This window comes from Littorina saxatilis, linkage group LG10 (assembly GCF_037325665.1).
Source record: "Littorina saxatilis isolate snail1 linkage group LG10, US_GU_Lsax_2.0, whole genome shotgun sequence".
Taxonomy (NCBI): domain Eukaryota; kingdom Metazoa; phylum Mollusca; class Gastropoda; order Littorinimorpha; family Littorinidae; genus Littorina; species Littorina saxatilis.
This window is the reverse complement of record NC_090254.1, coordinates 44,256,310-44,268,692: the sequence shown is the minus strand read 5'-3', so window position 1 is coordinate 44,268,692 and position 12,383 is coordinate 44,256,310. Positions and strand designations below refer to the sequence as shown.

The window sequence follows — 12,383 nt, the reverse complement described above, 5'->3', positions numbered from 1 at the left end:
ATGTCACTGTTGGAACGTTGACAGGCAAGGTGCAGCGGGCTTTCCTTTTGAGCTTCAGACCCCTCAGGATTTACCCCGTACTCTAGCAGAAGTCTGACAACTTCCACCCTGTTGTTCTCGCAGGCAACGTGCAGAGCGGTTCTCTCCTGTTCATCTTTGTTAGCCTGGGCCCCGTGCTCGAGCAGAATCTGGGCTACGGCAGTGTGACCATTCTTGCTTGCCACACACAGAGAGGTGATTTTCTTTGGTTCCGCCTCCGCTTCCCCTGTGTAAAATGCGTTGTGTAGAAGCATGGACCAAAAGGATGTAAAGGTTTTCTTGCTAGGTTTAGGCAATGGAGTTGTTTTTTCGTGACCTACTTTGTTGACCTGAGCGCCATGTTCGATCAGTAGATCTACTATGTCTTGAAACCCTTTGTCAGATGCGACCAGAAGCGGGAAGGACATCTGTATGTTTTCAGCATTGATGTTGGCTTCATTGTGAACTAGAAGACGACAGGCTTCTATCTGACCGAACTGGCAGCAGATCATCAATGGAGTGTTACGATGGCTATCGGTATCGTCCACACCAAGACTGTAGCACAGCAGAACCTTCAGCCTCTCCAAGTCACCCTCCTGGCAAGCTTTCTTGACATTCTTGAAATGGTTGGATTCAAACCGCATTTTATCACTTGTCATAACTCCAGCAACCCGAGAACTTGATGACTGCGTTCTCCGCATTTTGGCCACCTGAGGAGGAGTCTGGTCCTTGTTGTTCACGATCCCAAGTGATGCCCCGGACCTCACAGAGATCTCAACGTCAATGGCATCCCCTCTGTCAGCTGCAAGATGGAGAAAAGTGTTCCCGTCTTCGTCCTGCTCGTCGATGTTTCTGTCAGAGAGAATTCTGAGCGCCGTGTACCAGTGCTTTCCTGGGAACTTGACGAGGATGACAGGCCTGTACTGCATCTTCTGAAGCGAAATCACGGAGTTGGGAAAGGCCAAAGAGGCGTCGCCAAGGTAGCAGACGACGTTTGACAGTGTCTTTTTTATCAAGGCGTCACATCTGCCTTTCATGTCCCGCGTGTATCGCTTGGACAAGTCTGGCAGGGGCAGGGTGACAGATGACATCAGCTCTGGTCTCACTCCGCATTTCTCCATGGCAAAAGTCATGGTTTTCACGCATTGGCTGGACCGGCGTTCGTCCATCAAGGCATACAGAAAGAGAATTCTCTGACAGGTCACAACCAATCCTTTTGGGTCTGTGTTTTTCTCCAGCATCAGCGTAGCGCACCATTCCGTGAGAGCGTGAGAGCCGCAAACAGAAGCCCAGTACAGCAAGGAATCGTTGTACTTCGGGTCCGTCGCAGCCAAGACCTTATCCAGGCAATTCTCAAGCACGCAGAACCGTTTGAAACCTGCTAAAAAGTCTCCTTTCTGCAGGCAAGGATGCTGACATATTTCTGGAACATTGCCGCCAACTAGCTCCTGAAGTATTCGTTGATGTAACTGACGCATCGCTGGAGTGTCTCCACTAACGTCGACTTTGGAGACGGCTCCATCGTCGAAAGCGCTAACGTGGGTGAGAAGGAATTCGAGGTCGCATACCTTGATCATAATCGACAGGTACTCCGTTCTTGCCAAAGCCCTACAGGCCGCCCCGTGGACAGGTCGACTGCAGAAGGCAGACTTGTTCCAAGCAATGTAGGTACCTCTGTAGCTTTTGGCCAGGGACTGCACTTTTCGAGCAATGCTTTTGTCAAAGCCGAGAAATTTCAGCTGGGCCTCCACTTTCTCCACAGCGGCAAAGCAGTCCCCCTGTTTCATCAGAGTCAGCAACAGCATGGCTGCAACGCACGTCCCGTGGTCTCTGTCTGACAAGGACCTGCATAGGAACGAAGCCAGTGGTTCTGAAGGGGAAGAAAAGACGAAGGTTGCATCTTCGATATCCTGATAAGCTGCTGCTTGCTTAAAGCGCTTTACGCATCCAGGAAAGAGCGATCCGCTTTGGTCAGCCAGCAGAATTTCTTCTTCCACGCTGGGTGGCATGTTTATTCCCTCCATGTGTTTTCGGATCATCTCTTTCTTCTCTGTGTCTGTAAAAGTAGTCCCTCTCTGCAGGTCAAGAACAGGAACATGCTGAAAGAAACTCCCCACCTCACCCCTCGCCTCCAACTCTTTAAAGACGTGCTTGTACATGACAAAAACGACAAGACATTTCATGGCCTTAGCGTACCTAAACAGGCAAGCAAACACCTTGCTCCACTCTGTGAAACTCGCCTGGTCAAGACAGACCTCGCCCAAAACACCGTCCAGCAAAACCACCTGCTTTCTGTCCCCTCCCACGTGAGCACGCCACTCTTCGCAGCGATGGAGAACCAACGGAGTGTACTCCTGGCCTTCGTAATGACGTAGCAGAGCGTGGCCCAGAGCCGATTTCCCAGAACCAGGGGGACCTTGGATGAGCAGGAGTCCCTTTTGCTGGAGATGATCCATGGCGGTGTTGAAGGAGGACGTCTGCACGAAGAGTTGTTCATCCAGGGTGATCTCGTTTCTGCTCTGATCTGCACAAGATATAGGCGCATGCAAATGTGTGCAAGGAACTGTACAAAATGTAAAAGTCTATTATAGTCAGTCAAGCGTCATCGAAAGCTGTGACTATATATAGAGAATACTCTGCATGGCTTGCTGTGTCGTACCAGATTTACAGGAGTTGTTTTTACATTTAGTCAAGTTTTGACTAAATGTTTTAACGTAGAGGGGGGAATCGAGACGAGGGTCGTGGTGTATGTGTGTGTGTGTGTGTGTGTGTGTGTGTGTGTGTGTGTGTGTGTGTGTGTGTGTGTGTCTGTCTGTCTGTCTGTCTGTCTGTCTGTCTGTGTGTGTGTGTGTAGAGCGATTCAGACTAAACTACTGGACCGATCTTTATGAAATTTGACATGAGAGTTCCTGGGTATGATATCCCCGGACGTTTTTTTCTTTTTTTCGATAAATGTCTTTGATGACGTCATATCCGGCTTTTTGTAAAAGTTGAGGCGGCACTGTCACACCCTCATTTTTCAATCAAATTGATTGAAATGTTGGCCAAGCAATCTTCGACAAAGGCCGGACTTCGGTATTGCATTTCAGCTTGGTGGCTTAAAAATTAATTAATGACTTTGGTCATTAAAAATCTGAAAATTGTAAAAAAAAATATAAAAAAATTATAAAACGATCCAAATGTGCGTTCATCTTATTCTTCATCATTTTCTGATTCCAAAAACATAGAAATATGTTATATTTGGATTAAAAACAAGCTCTGAAAATTAAAAATATAAAAATTATGATCAAAATTAAATTTCCGAAATCGTTTTAGAAACTATTTCATCTTATTCCTTGTCGGTTCCTGATTCCAAAAACATATAGATATGATATGTTTGGATTAAAAACACGCTCAGAAAGTTAAAACGAAGAGAGGTACAGTAAAGCGTGCTATGAAGCACAGCGCAACCGCTACCGCGCCAAACAGGCTCGTCACTTTCACTGCCTTTTGCATTAGCGGCGGACTACGTTCAGTTTCATTCTGTGAGTTCCACAGCTTGACTAAATGTAGTAATTTCGCCTTACGCGACTTGTTTTAAATATTGAACTGCGAGCGAAAGCGAGCTGTTCACTATTTAAAAAAGCAACGAGTGTAAAACTGGTACGATACAGAAAGCCATGTAGTATTCTGTTTATCCTACATACTGTACTTCCGTGTATGTTACTAAAAATGTCCTGCAGTCGAGGCGGCAGCTAAATTGAAGACGCTTGTTTTGGAACCTCGATCTCTTCTAAAGTCTCGTGCAATCTATTACGTCAAAGCAAAGAAACGGCACTCTGGAAAGAGTTAGTTCTAAACATTCATCGAGGGGAATTAGCGAGCGCAATATTGTTTCCATAATGATGTTTGTCTCGGTGTCTTTGGTATCATAAGCAGTGGAAAAAACAGGTCCCTGCCAGACGTGCTTGACATGACCTCATTAACATGATATACACACGTGTGCTTTAAACGATTATTATCTCACGGGTGTCTCTCTTAGGTATGTACGATAAATCGGGTTTCCACCTGTTTATGCATCAAGACAAACACTAAGGTATGAACATGTTTGCTCAGTTGTTATTTATTATCATTGCTACTTTAAAAAAAATGTATGTGCCTATATACCTGTAATCATGAAAGGCCCTGACAACCATTGCATTAAAGTAAAGCCTCGGGTTTCTTGAAAGTGTTTGAAACAAGTGTACGATTCTTGTCATAATTTTCTACATGCTGTGACATAAAGCCTGTCCGAGTGATTTCTCACATTTTGTTTACACTTGTCAATCAGTGTCCGATGTCTTCAAAGCATCAAATCAAAACTGATCACACAGTATCAGTCTTCATCTGGCCCAAATCCGTCGACCGAAACAGGACTGACTAGTCTCGGCAAAGCATGCGAACAGTTAAACCAATTTGCTTAAAACATATGTATTTTTGGGTTAAGCACACTTTCAATTCAAACACAGCATATGTATTTATATTTGGATACAGCAAATAAAGAAGAAATCAAATTATGTGTCTTATTCGCAATTCAAGTTCTTGCTTCTGGCAGGATTTTGAATAACAATCACAATGATAAATTTTTACATTTAGTCAAGTTTTGACTAAATGTTTTAACGTAGAGGGGGAATCGAGACGAGGGTCGTGGTGTATGTGTGTCTGTCTGTCTGTCTGTCTGTCTGTCTGTCTGTGCGTGTGTGTGTGTAGAGCGATTCAGACTAAACTAATGGACCGATCTTTATGAAATTTGACATGAGAGTTCATGGGAATGATATCCCCGGTTTTTTTTTCTTTTTTTCGATAAATACCTTTGATGACGTCATATCCGGCTTTTTGTAAAAGTTGAGGCGGCACTGTCACACCCTCATTTTTCAATCAAATTGATTGAAATTTTGGCCAAGCAATCTTCGACGAAGGCCGGACTTCGGTATTGCATTTCAGCTTGGTGGCTTAAAAATTAATTAATGACTTTGGTCATTAAAAATCTGAAAATTGTAAAAAAAATATTTTTTTATAAAACGATCCAAATTTACGTTCATCTTATTCTTCATCATTTTCTGATTCCAAAAACATATGAATATGTTATATTCGGATTAAAAACAAGCTCTGAAAATTAAAAATATAAAAATTATTATTAAAATAAAATTTCCGAAATCGATTTAAAAACAATTTCATCTTATTCCTTGTGGGTTCCTGATTCCAAAAACATATAGATGTGATATGTTTGGATTAAAAACACGCTCAAAAAGTTAAAAAGAATAGAGATAAAGAAAAGCGTGCTATCCTTCTCAGCGCAACTACTACCCCGCTCTTCTTGTCAATTTCACTGCCTTTGCATCGAGCGGTGGACTGACGATGCTACGAGTATACGCTCTTGCTGTAAAAATGCAGTGAGTTCAGTTTCATTCTGTTAGTTCGACAGCTTGACTAAATGTTGTAATTTCGATTGCGCGACTTGTTAAACTTCCAAACTAAAATGCAATCCAATAGTCCGGACCAGGTGAACGAATGTTTGATCAAAATGTGAATAACTTTGATTGATAAAACGGTCGATAGAGTGCAGCCTCATTACATTTAGTCAAGTTTTGACTAAATGTTTTAACATAGAGGGGGAATCGAGACGAGGGTCGTGGTGTATGTGTGTGTGTGTGTTTGTGTGTGTGTGTGTGTGTGTGTGTGTGTGTGTGTGTGTGTGTGTGTGTGTGTGTGTGTGTGTGTGTGTGTGTGTGTGTGTGTGTAGAGCGATTCAGACTAAACTACTGGACCGATCTTTATCAAATTTTACATGAGAGTTCCTGTGTATGAAATCCCCAGATGTTTTTTTTCATTTTTTCGATCAATGTCTTTTATGACGTCATATCCGGCTTTTTGTAAAAAGTTGAGGCGGCACTGTCACACCCTCATTTTTTAATCAAATTGATTACAATTTTGGTCAAGCAATCTTCGACGAAGTCCGGACTTCGGTATTGCATTTCAGCATGGAGGCTTAAAAATTAATTAATGACTTTGGTATCTAAACAACGAAGTGACTGTGGTAAGATGAACAAAGTTAGACTAGAACAAATGTTTGTTCTTGTGGTGTATTTCGAGCAACTTTGGTCGTTTGAACGTTTTAAGGCACCCTGGTTCTGTACACACCACGGGTTCACCTTGGTAGTGCACTTCCCTTATATGTCTCTTCAGATTATTGCCATAGGCGAACGATTTGCCACAATGGGGGCATATGGCCGGAGCAGTGGATCCGGATGGACCTGGCACAGATCCATCTTCTTCTTCCTCCACCTCCTCTGCCACAAGAACCATTTCTTCGTCTTCAGACTGCATCTGTATAAACAGATGCTCCAAACCCATTAGAATGAGTGTGTGTGGGTGTGTATGTATGGGTGTGTATGTGTGTGTGTGCGTGCGTGCGTGCGTGCGTGCGTGCGTGTGTGTGGGTGTATACGAGAGACAGCTATTTAGCTTAGTGTGTGTGCCGTTATCTAAGGGCAACAGGGTACGTGTGCTTCTAAGTTGATCACTATTTACATTGACAATGATGCACAGAACCGTTTTGCTGCACTGTACAGATGTACGCTTTTCTGAAATTTCGTTCACACGTGCCGCGTCTGCTATCCAGTTCGCGGTAGGATTAGAATATACCAAACCGATGTCAAATACGAGCTGATTTGGTGAAATAAAGCACATTTCTACTTGCGACACCAATCGAACAGCCATTAGGCTAAGCGAGAGAGTTCTCGTGATTGTTTTAATTAAAAAACTCATTCATAACAAGAGGCGAAGCCTTCAAGGCTCACGTAAGAAATCGACAAACAGTAACAGAAACTCAATCACTCCGTCACACATACACACACACACAGTAAGCATAGGTGACACTGTGCACGAAAGCGAGACACTAGATCCAGATCTGTCTGTCTGCATGTAGCCTACCTCCAGGGACACGACTGCCAATGGCCGATTTCGAAGAAAAAACTAGTCTCGGCCCGCTCAAAATAACAATGACCGAGACTTTCAGTAATTCCTTCGCGTGACGTCTAACCCTCTTACGTCATAATGTGACGTCTCACCCTCTTACGCCATAATGTGACATCTTCAAATGTTAAAGTTTCTACCACAGACATACACACGCACACACGCACACACACACACGCACACACGCACGCACAGACAGACAAAGTTACGATCGCATAGGCTACACTTACGTGAGCCAAAACTAGAGACTATGTTTCTGATCAAAACGAATGATTAATCTGCTGTATCATTCGCTTGTCGGAAAGACTATCGGCCTACGCGCATCTCTCAAATATGACCTTCTCTTGTCTACTGGCTCAGAAGATTTATTCTACTCCCAAATAGCACTTCTTTGCACCTCTTGAGACTCCTTCGTCCTCTAGAATCCCGTACCCATACCAAATACGAGCTGATTTGGTGAAATAAAGCACATTTCTACTTGCAAAACCCATCGAACAGCCATTTCCGGTGCTCAATCGCCGACATTTTCAGCTTTGAAGGCTATTTACGGGAAAATATCAATCGCTCCCTGACTTTTTATGCATCGAGAAACAAATTTAGTCATCGCTGAATCAGTAGCTTACCTTAAATCCCGACATAAATCAAACAATACCTAGAAAACAGACAAAACTTGCCTTCACACGTGTCAGGAGCGGCCTTCGGCCTCCGTTCGGCCTTTGACCGGTTATCCCCCGTGTGAACAGGCTCGTCAGTTTCACTGCGTTTTACCCGAGCGGCGGACTACGGTCATTTTGAAAAAAATGCAGTGCGTTCAGTTTCATTCTGTGAGTTCCACAGCTTGACTAAATGTAGTAATTTCGCCTTACACGACTTGTTTTTGTTTTGCTGGACCTTTTCTACCCTGTTAAGACAACATCATTCTGCGATGTTACAACATTTCTGGGTACCTTTGATTTGCTCGTATCCAGCCGCGTTGTCTGTGTTGTTGAAGGTGACGTGTTTTTCGACCAGCTTCCTGGCGTACGTCTTGCACGTGACATGCGCGTGCTGATGCAGCTCGTTCCGCGCGTGTGTCACGTTGACCTCGCCGCCTACGTGGAACTCCTGCCCGTGCAGTGACAAGCCTCCGTTGCCTGAAAACAATCGGTCTTGTTTGATGTCACTAAAAACACATACGACGTCAACATATGCAAATCATGGCAGTTATCAGAATCTTACGTCCCTGAAGTTGAATTGGTTTCACCAGATTCTCTCTTTCTCTCTCTCTCTCTCTCTCTCTCTCTTAAACACGCACTGACACACACACACACACACACACACACACACACACACACACGTATACACACACACACTCACACACACACTCACACATACACTCACACATACATGCGCGCACCTGTAAGCGTTTCCCGCCTTATGATAACTACTTCTCACCTCGCAGAACTTGAAGCGGTCCATTGGCACCTGTCTCCCCAAGAACTTGGACACCCTGATTGTCAGTTTGGCAAGGCAGTACCGGCGGCGTGAAAGTGATGTCTTCTGCCCTCCCTTCGGGAACAGTCGAGAGAGATCCCTGAATTCTTTGCTCCTCAAGCGCACCATCATTATTGGCAACTGATGAGTCGATTTTCAACTTCGGAGCAGTTTCCGAGTCTTCTGCCCGACTCATTTTGAGGTTTTATTTTTTAAGAGTGTGCTAGTACCTCACCTACTTGTCATTGAAATTGAAGCGGGCATCTCCGTTATACGGTGCGAGAGCTGAATTTGGTCGATCTGGTAAATGGAAGAAGAAAAAAATAGAATAAATATTGCAGTTTTACTTTCGTGCGTGTGTGTGTGTTTGTGCGCGCGCGTGTGCGCGCATGTGTGTGTGTGTGTGTGTGTGTGTGTGTGTGTCAGTGTGTGTGTGTGAGTGGGCGCGCGCGCGCGTGTTTGTGTTTGTGCATGTGCGTGCGCGTGTTCGTACGCGTATGTCTGCGCGCACGTACGAATAAAATTGATTGTTATATAAATGCAAACTCACAAAAGCCATCACCAGCAATCAGTTTCGCTTACACATTACAACATGATGTCATATCAGTATTGACAAAATCATTGAGAGGCACACGAAACTGACCAGTATAATGATGATGAAATCCTCATTTTCAAAACCGCACTTATAAGCACTCCAACGTGACACTTGCTAATCAAACACACCATGCACAACTTCCAGGGACGGAACATTTAAATCCTCCCTCTCAATGCAGCACCAGCCCAACACCTATGGCCAGAGTAAACGATCGATCTTTAAATCCCCACTGCGAAGGGGGATTCCCCTATTTCGCTACGGGGAACTTGTGCAATTAATAATTACCGCCATTTTCTCCATCTTTCGTTCATGAACTCGCAACAGAAAAATAAACGATTGAGGTTGAATACAACTTACCGTCTTCAGTTCCGTTTCAATGTAGAACATCAAAACATTAAAGCAGGTAGTGTCTATGTCTGGAAAATGAGTCTAGGGAACTTCTTGTATTCATGAGTCGGGTTAACCACGACGAGTTGGAGTCTACGCTTTCGGAGACACGTCATGTGTTTGTTTGTGCCACTGGTTTCTAACGGATACCCCCATGACAGGTATTGAGCTCCTTTAACTTGAAGGTCAATAATGTCTGTGCATGCATGCACCCTGAATAGGGTCCCTGGCGTTGAACAAAGGCGTGCTGTGTGTATGCGAAACCAGCTTTCGGTTTCGCTATTGTGTTTTTTCCCCCGGTCATTCAGTCCTTGTGCACGCCCCGCCCCCCCCCCCCCCCCCTCCCCCTACCTTCCCCAGGTAAAAACTCTCAAACAAACACAGACACACGCAGACACACACACATACACACACACACACACACACAGGCACACACACACACACACACACGCACCGGCATGACACCGCGCACAGGCAAACACATACCCAAACACTCACACGCACACACACACACACACATACATACTCGAACACACACACATACTCACACGCACGCACGTACATGCACAAGCACACACACACACACACACACACACACACACATACATACATACATACTCGAACACACACACACGCACACATACACACACACACACACACACACACACACACACACACACACACACACACACACACATTTTAGCTTACATAAACAATACAAGCTGAATAAATTAGGTTTTGCATTTTTACATGTGAAAAGAGAGAGAGCAAGAGAGATAATGAGAGACAGACAGACAGAGACGAAATGGGAGGGGGATAGATATAGAGAGAGAGTGTGTGTGCATGCGTGTGTTTGCGTGTGCGTGTGCGTGTGTATGTGTGTGTGTGCGTGTGTGTGTGTGTGTGTGTGTGTGTGTGTGTGTGTGTGTGTGTGTATGTGTGTGTGTGTGTGTGTGTGCATGCGGCGTACGTATGTGCGTTTGGTTGCGTGCGCGCGTCAGTACGTGTGTGTGTGAGTATGCGCGCGTCAGTACGTGTGTGTGTGAGTGTGTGTGTGTGTGTGTGTGTGTGTGTGCATGCGGCGTGCGTATGTGCGTTTGGTTGCGTGCGCGCGTCAGTACGTGTGTGTGTGAGTATGCGCGCGTCAGTACGTGTGTGTGTGAGTATGTGTGTGAGTGTGAGTGTGCGTGTGTGTGTGTGTGTGTGTGTGTGTGTGTGTGTGTGTGTGAGTGTGCGTGTGTGTGTGTGTGTGTGTGTGTGTGTACGTGTGTGTGTGTGTGTGTGTGTGTGTGTGTGTGTGTGAGTGTGTGTTTAGGTGTAATCAGCCACCTGCACTTATTGCAGAATGGCCGAAGTCTTTTACATGCCACTGTGATGACACATGGGTGGTACATGAATACAATGTCTAAGTCTGCGCATTACATTGCACAAGTCAAGCGGCTCTACCAACTGAGCCACCCGGTGTGACGCCGTCATCTTGGCCCTGCCGTCATATTACGATTCTCGGCCTCGTTGATCTTGTATAAACTCCACACTGAACAAAAAAACCACACCCTTCGATTGTACTAATGAGCGACCTTAGGTACCTTACATTCATGGGGCCAAAATGTGTCCAACCAATTTTGTGTATTTAACTTAGAAATGTGATTCATCCTATAATGCTTCCCTTCTCATTCAAGGGACGTAACCACTCGGTACACGTTTTCGAAGAAATCGATTCTGGGGGTGAAATCTATTCAATTTCACCACCAATTTTCTTCACATGCAAGAAACTGACATGCTTTCCGTCCATAAATAATTTCACTTCATTATTGTCACGTTTCAATATATCACTCAAGGTGATTATGAACCGGTTAATTACTACTAATTAACTAACCACACCACGATCCACTCTCGCAGTCATACAATTAAATAGAGTCAACAAAAGTATAAGTTTCAGACGCCTGTTTATGTATAAACTCTCCACCTCCCTCGAGCCTTCACTCAAAATATGTTCCTTTTACGTTCTCAACACGTAAAAAACCAGTGTTCACTGACAAAATGCCAGTAGTATGTAGAAAATTATAGGAACACGCTGAACCCGTGTAAATATAGTTAAATGAGAATGTTCTGTCCGAAAAGCCCTAGTTCGTGCAGGTGTCACACACCCCACGTTGTCACTACTCCAATGAAATCATAGATACGAAAAGACAACGGTGGTCAACGGGGTGCGTACGACATGGTGCACTTAGCTTTATCTCTGCTGCTGCTGCTTAGCCGGTATGCTGGTTAGTCGGTTCGCTGGTTAGCCGGTCCGCTGCCGGTTAGCCGGTCCGCTGGTTAGCCGGTCTCCTGGTTAGCCGGTCTCCTGGTTAGCGTAGCCTCAACAGTTCCCGCCAGAGTCAGCCGTGCAGATGTTACAGGAACGTAACGAAGCGAGGCGAACGAAGCGAAACGAAACGAAGGCTGCAAACAGAAAGCATCGGTGCACTAAACATGTCAGCTACCCCTCACCCACCACCTTAAAACATGTCATCTTTAAATATCTCATCGAGCACGTGGGCCTGCACAAAATGGACTTTTTACAACAACAAAACAGTCATTTTCCGTCCTTCTCTCCCTATCTGCAAAAACCATATACAGATTAGTATTTTAGCGTCACAGAGAGTAAATTATGCGCTAACCTGGAAAGAACAACAGAGAGTATTTCATTCCACAACACAGACTCATCAACAGCGTTAAATAATGATTTATTACCTCAAAAGCCTATGATTGTACTCTCAATGGAAGCAAAGTCCGCTTCCTCCCTGGACCAGCCTCTGTTCGTCAACAGTGACCAAAACCGTCCAGAACCCCTTGTCGAATCCTTATGCGAAAGCCATCGCCGACGAAGGAAAATTGACGACTTGTCCTCAGCAAAATACGTGGCAGGGAGAAA

At 44.7% G+C, this 12,383-nt stretch overlaps 1 protein-coding gene across 1 annotated transcript in view; it reads right to left on the bottom strand.

The window, feature by feature from the left end:
- Positions 1-8,613, bottom strand: part of LOC138977875 (uncharacterized) — a 17,689-nt gene extending 9,076 nt beyond the window's left edge. Inside the window, exons 1-3 of the mRNA XM_070350480.1 lie at positions 8,439-8,613; positions 7,959-8,144; positions 23-2,542 (exon numbers count right to left, since the gene is read on the bottom strand). Of these exons, the coding sequence (XP_070206581.1) occupies positions 23-2,542; positions 7,959-8,144; positions 8,439-8,613 (2,881 nt within the window). The remainder of the gene's footprint in view (positions 1-22; positions 2,543-7,958; positions 8,145-8,438) is intronic.
- Between the last annotated feature and the right edge of the window lie 3,770 nt (positions 8,614-12,383).